Consider the following 13,526-nt stretch of genomic DNA (forward strand, 5'->3'; position numbering starts at 1 on the left):
TCGGTAGTTGCAGTGTTTTATATCTGACCCGTGGTCTTCTCCCTGCCCATATGAACCTTGATATCAGTCTGTCCCACTCCCTGAATTGGTTCTGTGGTATCTGTATCGGTAGTGACTGAAACAGGTATAGTAACCTTGATAGTATGTTCATCTTAATAACCTCTATCCTTGAGTTGAAGTCCAAGGGCATTACTGTCCATCTCTCTAAGTCTCTCTTGATGTTCTGATTGATCTGTGTATAATTCGCCTCAAACAACTTCCCCACCCCTCTCGTAATGTTCACCCCTTGGTATTTAATCTTGTCCATGTCCCACCTTATCCCGTACTCCTCCCTAATTTCTGTCGTTGGAGTATAGTTCCACGCTAAGGTCTGTGTCGTTGTCACGTTCAGTTTGTATCCTGAGTAGTGGCCATATTCTTTCAGTAGATCCATCAGTGCCGGGAAGCTCTTATCTGGTTGTCTCATGTACACTATCACGTCGTCCGCAAATAGGCCTAATTTGTGTTCCGTCCCCTTTATCTCTACCCCCTTGATGTCCTTGGTCTGTCTGATCAGTTGTGCCAGTGGTTCTATGAAAACGTCGAAGAGCGTCGGCGAGAGACAACATCCCTGTCTGGTAGCCCTCTCCAATCTGATTCTATCCGTCAGGCTGCCATTCACCTTAATTCTCGCTGTCGGCTCCTGATATAGTGCCTTGATCGTCTTCATTGCCCTCTCGTTTAGTCTGAATTTCTCTAGCGCCTTATATAAAAATACCCATCTAACACTGTCAAATGCCTTTTCTGCATCTAGGCTAATCAGTACCGCATTCCCACCTTGCTTTTGTATCTCCTCCACTATGTGTAACGTCTTTCTCACGTTGTCCTGCATCTGTCTCCCTTTAATGAATCCAGTCTGATCTTTATCTATAATGTCTGGCATAAACGTCTCGAATCTCTTTGATATTATTGATGTATACATCTTATAATCCACGTTGAGTATGGACACAGGTCTGAAACTACTACATAATTCTCTATCCTTCCCTTCTTTTGGTATCGTGGTGATTATGGCTTCCTTCCATGAGGGAGGCATTTTGCCCTCTTCCATCGTGTGCCTGAATGCCGCTCCTAACATGGGCGCTAATTCTACTCTAAATGTCTTGTAGAATTCCGATGGGAATCCGTCGCTCCCCGGAGATTTGTTGTTCTTTGCTCTACTAATTGCCTCTTCCAGTTCCCGTTCTGTAATTATTTTATTTAATTATTCATTCTGTTCTCTCCCTATCGATGGTAACTCCAGCTTCTCCAGAAAAGCGTCTATTTCCTCTTCTCCCGCTGCCATTGGCTGTGTGTATAGTGTCTTATAGTAATCTCTAAATGTCCTCTCTATTTCAGCTGGGTCTCTCAATATTTCGTTAGTCTTTGTATCCCTTATTGTGTGTATCGTGTTTAACTTCTGTTGGGTCCTGATTCTCCTAGCTAACAGTCTAGTCGCCTTTGGTCCCCCCTCGTCTGTACGTCTGTTTCATAAACCTCGCTTTCTTTTCTATTTCCGTCAATAATTCCCTATTTATCCTGGCCCTTACTTCTTTGATTTTTCTAAGCGTTTCCTGTTCTTTTGAGATCTGGTGCTTCCTCTCTAAATCCTTCAGCTTCCCTATCAGATTGTGATATGTCTTCATTCTGGCTCTCTTCAGTAGTGCTGCTTTCTCCATCAATTTTCCCCTTATCACCACCTTCAGTGTGTCCCATAGAATGTTCGGGTCGACCTCCCTGTTGTCATTTTTCTCCTTATATCTGGCTATCTCCTCCTTAATTTCACTCACCACCTCCTTGTTATTCATTAGTCCCACATTCAGTCTCCAGATCGTGTTCCTCCGTCTTCCCTCCAGATCTACTCAGATATGTCGCACTGTGGTCCGATATGTCCGCTACCCCTATTCTGCTCTCCTTTACCCTGTAGCTGTCCCCCGTCGTCATAAGAAAATAATCTATTCTCGCATATGTCGCGTGTGGATGTGAGTAGTGCGTGTATTCCCTGTCCAAAGCGTGCATCCCCCTCCAAACGTCTGTAATTCCCATTTCTGTCATCTGTATATTCATATACCTACTGATTTGTGGTCTCCCTTTCCTAGTACTCGTAGTGTCATGATTTAATACCACATTAAAATCCCCCGCACATATCAATATCCCTTCCAATTCCATTGCTATCATGTCATAAATGGTCTCATATAAACATCTCTCACTCTCCGGGGGGGCATATACATTCACTAACGTAACCATCTGACCCTCCATTTTCCCCTTCACCAGAACAAACCTCCCTTCCCTGTCCCTTACTTCTTTGACCAATTCAAATTTTACTGTGTTCTTGATTAATATGGCTACTCCTCTCCTCAGGGTCCGTTTAAAGGAACTATAATATGCATTCTCATATCCAAATCTTTTCAGTTTCTCATGTTCCTGTGCTGTAAGATGCGTCTCCTGCAAAAATACCACTTGCATCTCACCCTTTCTACACTTCAACATCACTTTACTCCTCTTTATCGGATTATTCATTCCATTTACGTTCAACAACATCATTTTTATACCTTTAACCTTTGTCATCTTTCTTCTTTGCTCGTCTGTCAGTCCCCCCCATGTCACATACAGTTTTACCTTTGGTTGTAGCCTCCGCTTTACCAAATACCCATCATAATTAACAAAAAAGAAAAACATAAACTCTACATAAAGTGCTCCCAAGGTGTTCGAGGGTTCCCTGTGTCCCCCCCTGTCCCCTGCTTGTGGGTGAAGAGTAACTGCTCTCTTAGTGAGAGGGCTCCTCCTAGCGGCGTGGGGGCCTAAAGCCTTGGCCCCCATCTTCTCACTATAATTGTCCAGCATTCGTGCTGTTTTTAGTGCTTACGAGCTCCTGGTCAAAGTGCTCTAAATGTCCTTCCTCCTGTCCAAGGATCCCCACCTCCTATGTCTCTCTTAATGTGAGTCACACGGTCCATTGCCCCTCCTTCCACCCAGTCTAACGCGTGGTATCCTCTGTGTGCGCCCATATATTCTTTTTTTTATTTTACATTTTTTTCTTAATTTTAATTCCCCCCCCCCTATTTCCTATGTGCTGCTTATTTATCATTTATCTTCTTAATTACTTCCATCTGTGATACTCGCAATGTGTGTTTATGTATGTGTTTCAGTAGGCATTATGCATTGTCTATAGCCGGGACATGCCTGTTCGACCCTGTCATTTCTCATTGTGTTTGTGTGTCCCTTCTATGGCATCCCTCCTAGGCCTTCGCTGGAGCGACGGCTCCCTCTACTGGCCACTGTTGGTTTGCCCTCGCTTCATGTGTCTCTGTCTAATTATCTTCTTACTTATTTATCTCTTCAGCGTTTGTAATGTGTGTTCATGTATATGTTTCGTCAGTTCCTATACATTGTCTCTATCTGGGCTGCTTATTCTATTCTTTGTGTGTGTACTCATCGTTCGTTTCCCCGTGCCTCCTCTCCTCTCCAACTCCATCTCTCGCCTCCTCGTCTGTCTCCGCCCTCGGTCTGCCTCGGTTCACTCCGGTCCTCCTTTCTCCGCTCCAGGACCCCGGTCGCCTACCCTGGTCCACACGCGTGCCTTCTCCGATCTCCGTTGCAGGCTCAGCGTCTGCTCCATCTCGTTCCTCCCGTCTCCTTCCTCCGCTGCCTCCATCCCCCTCCATCTCATCTCCTTCGCCGCCTCCAGTGCCATCGCGTATGTCACGGTCCCCTCCTTCCAGTGAATCCATAGCGAGGTCATGGGCGATTGGAACTTTATTCCGCTTTCCTTAAGAGTTCTCTTAAGCCCTGCGTATGACCGGTGTGTTATTGCCACCGCTGTTGAGTAGTCGTGGTCAAACGACAGCCTTTTCCCCTCGATTTCTATTTTCTTGCTCCACGCGGTTCTAAGTACCAGTTCCTTTACCTCGAATCTCAGAAAGTTAATAATCACCGCTCTCGGGGGTCTGTCCGCTTGTGGTCTCGGAGCAAGCGCCCTGTGAGCCCTCTGTATCTCCATTTTATCCAGTCCTGTCTCTTTCAATTCCTTCTTGATAAGCGTTTCCATATATAGGGCCATCGATTCCCCTTCGACTCCTTCCTTCAATCCCCATAGCCTGATGTTATTCCTCCGTGATCTCCCCTCCATGTCCGACATCTTTGTCTTCATCTTTTCTTGTTGTTGAATTGCTATCGTTAATACCTCGTGTATCTCTGTGTTCCATTCCTCTGCTTCCGCCACTCTTATTTGAAGCGCGGTTACACTCCTACCCTGCTCCGCCATCTTCTCATCAACCGCTTTGAGTCCTGTATTTATTTCACCTCTGAAATCCTCCTGTTCCTTCCTCAATTCCTCCCGTAGCCTCCCAATATCGTTCCTTATCGTGTCCGTGTTCATTTGTATAGTCGCCAATATTCCGGCCTGCATGCTCACGGCCCATCCTGGCATTCCCGTGTCTGTCTCAGCCGATCCTCAGCCGATCCTCCCCCTTCCTCCACCTCTTCTCGCCTTCATTTCGGGGGCTCTGTTCCTTCAAATTCTCCTCTTCTCGTGAGTCCTCCATTTCTCTCTCCTTCGCATTTGTTGTTTCCTCCTTACTTCTCGTGTGCATCTTTATTTTTAATCTCTTTTCAGGTCTTTATTTATCCGTTTTTTCGCTCATTGTGTGCTATCCGTCTGCTCTCATAGCGGAAGTCCCGTCAATTGCCCTTTCAGGTGACAAAATCCGTTCATCGGTTCTCGAGTTACATGCCGATATGTGAGGCGTGTGCCAAAGTACACATTACCACCCCCGACCTCCGGGGGCTCTAGCTCCGTCAATCATTTGGCGATTTCTAACATTTTTGGACAGGGTTGTAGCAAATGAGTATGGCTTTCCAATGATACCCCATGATATGATAATTGGGGATCTAATACGGTCTCTATTGATTGATTTATGATAAAGAAAAGCAGGGTCCCCCAATTGGGGGACCTTACGGCTTAACAGGATTTATTATTAACAAGTTGGATGTGCAGCAAACACAAGGACTTAGGATATGTAGTGGAGCATTTAAAACTTCTCCAGTAGCTGCAATACAAGTTGAAGTTGGGGAACAGCCACTGTGGATACGTAGAATAAAGCTTATGTTAGCTTACTGGGTACAAGGTCATAATAGCTCACATCCAACTAAGTCTATTACACAAGATTGTTGGGAACATAATAAAACGGATTATATGAGTTTTGGATGGATAGGGAAAACTATAGCGGAGAAATATGACTTACATAATGTACGGTATAGTCCAGCAGTTCCACTTTCAATAATTCCACCCTGGTTATTTAGGAATCCATTAGTAGATTAGATATACAGCAAGAACTGTGAAATCCAAACAGGAACATTCTGGGCATGTTGTACAAAATATGCCATGCGTTGAGTGCCAACAACGAGAAATCTCGTTATTTAATCGTTATTTTTTTTATTAGCGATTTCCATTTATTTTTCATCAATCTAGCCTCACGTTACCATTGGGGCTATCTCTGAGCTCGAATAGGGAAAATACCGCCCCCTATCGTCTCTCCGGATGGTATTGCACCCATTGGATTGGACTGAATGAAATGGATGGGGAAAAAAAACATTTTACTTCAGGCATGTAACCCGAGCCGATTGCATTCATTGCCGAGCCTCAGAACAGCGTGGAATATGTGTTTCCAGTACCCAGCGTTGGATCAATAAACACGATCGATATTTGGAATGGCGATCAGGAATTGGAATAATCTTTTTGGACAACATCTGATCTGAGGTAAGGAATCTATTTTACCAGTCTTGGGATAATCAGTTTTTTTCACCTATATGTCAGCGTGTCCCATATGTGTGTGTGTGCGTGTGTGTGTGTGTGCTGATCAGGAAATGGATAATCGATTTTTCAGCCCGCTTCTCTAGCGTGCATAAGTACACATATACTATCGATAATCTAGCGTTTATTTGAAAACGATTCATAAATAGGCCGAAAAATGACAACGTGTTTTGTGTATTCCACTAAAGGGCGATTCCTGCAGAATCTATTTTTTTTCTGGAAGTTTCCAAAAACGATTGTTTTTCAAAATGTCATGAGTGACACAGCCATAATTTAAGATATCGTTTATGCGTTCGCAAATGTGCTCGCCCTCTCATTGAATAGAGCGCCGGCACTCAAGCGCTAAATCGTGTGCGCCCTGCTGGCACTGAAAGTGTTAATAAGACAAATTCTCAAAAAAAATTATAAAAGAGGACTGAACAAAGACACACCACAGAAAAAGGTTGGATAAAACAAACTAACAAATGAATCAACAAACAAGAAAAGTGATCATTCATGCATCTTCCTCAGACAGGATCTTTTCTTTTTTTCCTCTTCTCTCCTGGTCATTTCTCGAGGATGTAATTGTAAGATGCAAGTCCTTTTTTTTCTTTTTTTACTCATGCCAGTTCATGTGAAAGTTTCCCACCCATACTCCAGTCTTTGTCAAAGGTGTTTGTCATTGTTGTTGGTTCTATATTCTCTGAATCTTATCGGCCACCACCACAGGGTTCTCTTTGCGGATCTTGGCAGCAGCCTCTGCCTTGTAGTCATATGGGCAGTTGTGCTTGTCAGAGTACCGGTGGATGCCACAGAACAGGTTGCCACAGCGACAGTCAAACCCTGTTGGCATACGAGGTCAGGGGGTAAAAGCTGAATTGGGATAGGTGAACAGCTGCTTGTGATAAACCCGTTTTATCTTTTCATCTACGACAAACCCAACAATGGCCACACTATTAGAACCATCACAATTACTGATAGATGTTGGGCTTCTCTGGCGGACAGGTCAGTAAGCATTGGTATGTGTATATTTATAAAGCCCTACTCAGTAAACATTAGTATCTGTATATGTGTAAAGCCCTACTCATTAATCATTGGTATGTGTATATTTATAAAGCCCTACTCAGTAATCATTGGTATCTGTATTATTTATAAAGCCCTATTCAGTAATCATTGGTATCTGTATATGTATAAAGCCCTACTCAGTAATCATTAGTAGCTGTTATAAAGCCCTATTCAGTAATCATTGGTATCTGTATATTTATAAAGCCATACGCAGTAATCATTGCTATCAGTATATTTATAAAGCCCTACTCTGTAAATATTAGTATCTGTATATTTATAAAGCCCTACTCTGTAAATGACCACCTGACATCATCTAGGCTGCTCTGGAACACCGGCCACTTAATGCGCTCCAGTGATTCTTCAGGTACCACATGCTAGAACTAATCTAGGAAGGACTGCTTTTTGTGTTGATGCAGCGGATGCATGCAATCTCTGACATCATGACCTAAAACTGAGCACTCTCTCACTCTTTTTTGGACGATTTAGATCCTTAATTAAAGTAACATGGGTCTCCCAGTCCCTTTAGATCCTTAATTAAAGTAACATGGGTCTCCCAGTCCCTTTAGATCCTTAATTAAAGTAACATGGGTCTCCCAGTCCCTTTAGATCCTTAATTAAAGTAACATGGGTCTCCCAGTCCCTTTAGATCCTTAATTAAAGTAACATGGGTCTCCCAGTCCCTTTAGATCCTTAATTAAAGTAACATGGGTCTCCCAGTCCCTTTAGATCCTTAATTAAAGTAACATGGGTCTCCCAGTCCCTTTAGATCCTTAATTAAAGTAACATGGGTCTCCCAGTCCCTTTAGATCCTTAATTAAAGTAACATGGGTCTCCCAGTCCCTTAGCAGTAAACAGAAAATACATGTTCTGGTATTCCGTTCCCACTTTATCCAAATTTGTGCCAAGCCAAATTCTTCTGTCAGATTATATAAGGACATATTTGCTTAAAACTAAAAAAAAGTTGAGCGGTTAGGTGGCGTAGCGGAGATTGCGTTCGTCACCAACCCCGGAGCTGTGAGCTGGATTCGCCTGTTCGAGTCCAGCTCACAGCTCCGGGGTTGTCACCAGCTTGGCTGGCCGTTCACACTAATACAATTGGCTGTATTAGAGGGTGGGAGGGTCCGGGTCGTTGTAAACAGCGACTCCTACAGTTCGGTCGGGGCGCCTGCTAAGCGTGGATAGGACGTGAGGGGGATAGTGTGATCCTTCCACACGCTACGCCCTCTCAGGGAGGATCCGCGCTGCCAGGTGAAAAGAAGCGATTGATTGGCTGGACGTGTGTCGGAGGAAGCACGTGATAGCCTCCACTCTCCCAGATGATCTGACTGTGGGGGGTAAGTGCGCAGCGACCAGGAAGGGGATTGGGAATTGGCATACGACTAACATTGGGATGGGAGAAAATCGGAGGAAAATGGAGGGGGGAAAAGATCAATACAAAAAAACAAAACAAAAAAAAAAAGGTTTTATTTCTTATTTTTGGCAACCATTTTTGCAGTGTGGAGTTTTCTCTCCTGATTGGATAGACTAGAGAACAGGATACCAGAGAATGTATTTTTGTTTACTGCAGAGCGGAGGGACTGGGAGAAACCCATGTTATACTGACCAAACCTTCTGTCTATATCAGTAACGGCTGTTGGAATGTAAGAGCTATTGTTTTAACATTTAGACCACTTACAAAAACACTTACAGTGCCTTTAATAACCATCCAATGTCAGCTTGTAATTGCAACTCCGCCCGGTGACCAAACCCCACCTAGACCCACTCCAGTTCGCCTACCAGCCCCGACTGGGGGTAGAGGATGCTGTCATCTACCTGCTGAACCGAGCCTACACTCACCTAGACAAGCCGGGGAGCACTGTGAGAATCATGTTCTTTGACTTCTCCAGTGCTTTCGATACCATAAGGCCTGGGCTACTGGGTGAGAGGTTGGAGGCGATGCAAGTAGAGGCCCCCCTGGTGTCCTGGGTTGTGGACTATCTGTCGGGAAGACCACAGTACGTGCGCCTACGGAGCTGTGTGTCAGACAGACTGGTCAGCAACACCGGGGCCCCGCAGGGGACAGTCCTCTCTCCCTTCCTCTTCACTGTCTACACCAACGACTTCCACTATCGGTCAGAGTCCTGCCACCTTCAGAAGTTTTCTGATGACTCTGCGATAGTGGGATGTATAAAGGACGGTGACGAGAGAGAATACCGGGAACTGGTAGTGGACTTTGTCACATGGTGCGACAAAAACCACCTGCAGCTAAATGTGGCGAAGACCAAGGAACTGGTGGTGGAGCTGGGGAGGAGGAGGAGTGCACCCGTGACCCCCGTTTCCATCAGGGGAGTTGATGTGGACATGGTTGAGGTGTACAAATACCTCGGTGTGCACATCGACAACAAACTGAACGGGTCAAAACATGCAGAAGCACTATACAAGAAGGGCCAGAGCCGACTCTACTTCCTCAGAAGGCTGAGATCCTTCAATGTCTGTACAAGGATGTTGAGGATGTTTTATGAGTCGGTGGTGGCGGGCGCCTTCTTGTACGCTGTGACCTGCTGGGGCAGCGGACTGAGAGCAGTGGACACAACCAGGCTGGATAAGCTGGTCAAGAAGGCCAGCAGCGTGGTTGGGGTTGAGCTGGACTCTCTAGCGAGGGTGGTGGAGAGGAGGAGCCTCGCTAAGCTCCAGGCCATCAGGGAAAACCCCACCCATCCACTATACACAGACTTGGCTGACAGGAGGAGCATGTTCAGTGCTAGGCTCACACTACCCAAATGCAGCACTGAACGGCACAGGAAATCCTTCATTCCAACAGCCATCAGACTATATAATGCATCACTGTGCCTCACTGCATCACTGAGCACAGAGCGGCAGCTCAATAATAGTGGCAGGAGGCCGCGACTAGCGGCCTCCAGGCTCCACAACAGGGGGCAGCGACGGCTGCCAGACATTAATCTAAGTCTTATTGGAACCCAAGGAGGTCAATACACTACCTAAAGCATACTGCACCTAGTTACACTGAATACTGGAATATATATTTCATATTTCATTTAGTTAGATTTAGATTTAAATTATAATTATAATCAAATTGTTTACCCCATGCTCAGTATGCTCAGTATATTCTTACTGTATTTATTTCTGTATATATCATTTCATTTAATTTTATCCTATTTTATTTTACTCTACTCTTATCCTAGGCAACTTGATTTGATTTGTGTTATTATTCTAATTTGTGACCTGTCCTGTCTAAATGTTTAAATGTTGAGCGATTTGCAGCGTCTAATTTCCCACGGGATAATAAAAGTATTTCTATTCTATTCTATTCTATTCTATACTAGTAACCAGGGGTGTAACGATGCGACCTCACAACGATTTGATTCGATTACGATTCTTCAGGCAACGATTCAATGCATCATGAAATCTCTTCATTTGACCACGATTTGATTACATTAATTTTCGATTAATTTTCCATTAATTTTCCATCAGTTAATTCCCCCCCAAAAATGTGAATACACAAATGTGGCTGGGGGAACTGATTCACTCAGCATGAATGGACTATAGGTCAATAAAAACAATACACACACAAAAAAAACATTAACACATTTCCGATTACTTTCGATTATAATCGATTCTAACATATTCAAATCGATGCATCGAATCGAACACATTAGAATCGATGCATTTCGATTAATCGATGCATCGTTACACCCCTACTAGTAACACAATCCACACTCAAGATCTTGGAAAAACTGATATCAAAATGTATCTGGCAAAAAAGGAGGGAGGCAATTATTTGGTGTGCCTTGGAGAGTTGTTGCTTGGCAACAACAACAACAACAACAACAACAACAACAACAACAACAAACTTAGGAGCAACAGTCTGATTATGGGGATCATGCATCACTGCAGAGCCATTAACTACCAATAATAAATAAATATATCTTATTATTCACCAATAATACATAAATATCTCTAATATTATTCACCAATAATACATAAATATGTGTTATTATTATTCACCAATAATAAATAAATGGCTCTAACATTATTCACCAATAATAAATACATATCCATTATTATTCACATAATAAATAAATATATTGTATCATCCAATGATTATATTGTATTATAGTGTTGCCCGGGATCTTACCTAATTTTCTCTCTCCCAACAGACAACGAGAACGCCAAGTTGGAGGGGAAGCCCAACCACCAATCAGAACGCAGCGAGGGCCCGGAGACCACCGACAGCAAGCGGCAGCAGCAGCCCGGCCAATCGCAGTCTTCGTCCGAACAGGAAATGAGGCGCCAGGAAGAAGGCGACAGCTCCAGCAATCCCGAGAGCCAGGACAGTGACGAGAGTCTGGAACCTTCCGACGTGGAGGGAGAGAAGCAGGGAACAGGGGAGGAGGGGGAGGGGGAGGGGGAGGGGGAGGGGAAGGAGGTCGGCTGGGCAGGTTGGCAGCGTTGGGAGGGTTAGGGGCACTGGGGAGCCTGGGGGGCCTCCACATTAAAGTGGAACACTACGGAGAGGGGGAGAGGGGGGTCGAGCTGCACAACTCACAATCTTCATCGTCCGAGGAGGAGGAAGAAGAGGAGGAGGACGACGACGATGTAGACGACGAGGACGGGAGCGCGAAGGCTTGCGACAGCGCCAACGACGTGGCCAACAACGACGTGGCCAACAACGACGTGGCGGCGCAGGCGGCCAGCAAACACCAGAAGAGGAGGAAGAGGAGGAAAAAGCAGAAGTGGGACGGAACTCGAAGCAGGAGGCTCCGCCTCTCCTCCGCCACACCCAGCCCCGTCGCCATGGGAGACGACGCGCCGCTGGTCGATCCTTCCAACGGTGTGACAGGCGCCTCCTCCTCCCACCTCCTCCCTTCCTCCGCCTCTCCGACCGGCACCGCCGCCGCCTCCGTGCTGAAGATCAAGACGGAGATGTCTGAGCCCATCAACTTCGACAACGACAGCAGCATCTGGAACTACCCGCCCAACAGAGAGATCTCCAGGAACCAGTCTCCGTACAGCATGACGGCCAAGCCGGCCGCCTTCCCCTCCCCGCAGGGGGCCTCCCTGCTGCAGGTGGCCATCCCCGACTCCGTCCTCACCCCGCCCGGAACCGACGGAGGAGGCGGCGCGAGGAAGCCTCCTTACAACGGGAGCTCGGCGCCGTCCTCGGCCTCCAGCGCCGCAAGCTTAGCGCCTCCGTCCAACGCCTCCTCGTCCGACCCCCTCTCCCCTCCCCTGTCGGCCTCGCCGCGGGACAAGCATCAAGGCCCTCCCGCCACCTCCTCTTCCTCCTCTTCCTCTTCTTCCTCCACCTCTTCCTCCTCCCTGCTGTACCCTGGAGGCGACCTGGAGGCGCTGCAGCGTCTGCAGGCCGGCAACCTGGTTCTTCCGCGGGTCCACCGCGTCACCGCCGGCAGCGCGGCGGCGGCACCACCGCGGGTCTACACCACCGGCACCATCCGGTACGCGCCGGCCGACGTCACGCTGGCCATGGCTCAGGGGAACCTCCTGCCCAACGCTGCACACGCCGCGGCCGCCGCCGCCATGAACTTCGCGGACGGCTCGGGGTTCGGCCTGGACCCCAAGACGCCCATGGAGATGCTCTACCACCACGTCCACCGGTTGAATATGTCGGCGGCGGCGGCGGCGGCCGGCCCGTTCGTGGGCTCGGCGGCGGCGATCACCGGCGGTGGGAATGGCGGCCTGTCTGGGGGCGGGCAGATGCCCACGGCGGGGAACGTGTTCACCGCGGCGGAGGGACTTTTCTCCACCCTCCACCCCTTCCCGGTCTACAGTAACGGCATCCACGCCGCGCAAACTCTGGAGAGGAAGGAAGACTAACGCGAAACACTCACGACCGCATTACTGTGTTACGAAACTAAAACAACTGTGTCAAAAAAGGGAAGAAAAAAAGACTACTTACTTACTTACCCTCTCTCTTTAAATCGACGCGGCGTAGAGACTGTGTTAGCGAGAGGAGAGGTTTGATGAAATGTATTCTAGCACTTTGAATCTGAGCAACTGAGCTTGTGTAATATCGACATGAATGACCCTCAACCATGTCCCCTGTACTGTCTTTTTCTCTCTCCTTCTCTTCCTCCTCCTCCCCCTGCTTTCTCAATCTCTCTCCCCCCCTTCTTTGCTCCCTCCTCCTCCTCCTCCTCCTCCTCCTTCTTCTTCTTCTTCTTCTTCTTGCGATCAGCAACATTTCTTTCTCTGAAACAAATGAAACTGACTATTCTTTATTGTAAAGAATTCCTTTTTTGCCTACAGAGAAATTCATATTGCCTAAGGACTCCCCTGGAGCCCGAGGGAGATAATACCTTTTATTTGACTTGATTATGTTGCATCTTTAGGAAGATGCTGATTGTTGCGTATTTATAAAGGAGGAAGGTACAGGTATTTGTTTGGAACGGGAGACTCTTTGCGGGTTCTCATCCATTATCTTGATGTGATCAAGGCTTGAAGAAAAAGATGACCCAGAACAAATCGACTCTCAGAGATAATCTTTTGAAAAAAGGTCCTTTTGGAGCTTGTTTCTTCTCGATGAGGGAATAGGCCTACAGTAGTTTAGAGAATTAATGCTGTTTTATTTTATTTTCTCCTTTTTTATAAATATATTCTAGCTCAGATTTAATTTACAAGTCAAGCATTAAAAAAT

At 46.4% G+C, this 13,526-nt stretch overlaps 1 protein-coding gene across 1 annotated transcript; it reads left to right on the forward strand.

The window, feature by feature from the left end:
* Positions 1-7,213: 7,213 nt before the first annotated feature.
* Positions 7,214-12,706, forward strand: LOC311223821 (neuronal PAS domain-containing protein 3-like; the record flags this gene model as incomplete). Its single annotated transcript, XM_084308586.1, is given in 3 exon segments — positions 7,214-7,235; positions 11,029-11,276; positions 11,279-12,706. Coding segments are annotated over 3 exon segments (1,698 nt in total).
* Positions 12,707-13,526: the final 820 nt, after the last annotated feature.

This window comes from Notolepis coatsorum (assembly GCF_963971535.1).
Source record: "Notolepis coatsorum genome assembly, chromosome: 2".
Taxonomy (NCBI): Eukaryota; Metazoa; Chordata; class Actinopteri; order Aulopiformes; family Paralepididae; genus Notolepis; species Notolepis coatsorum.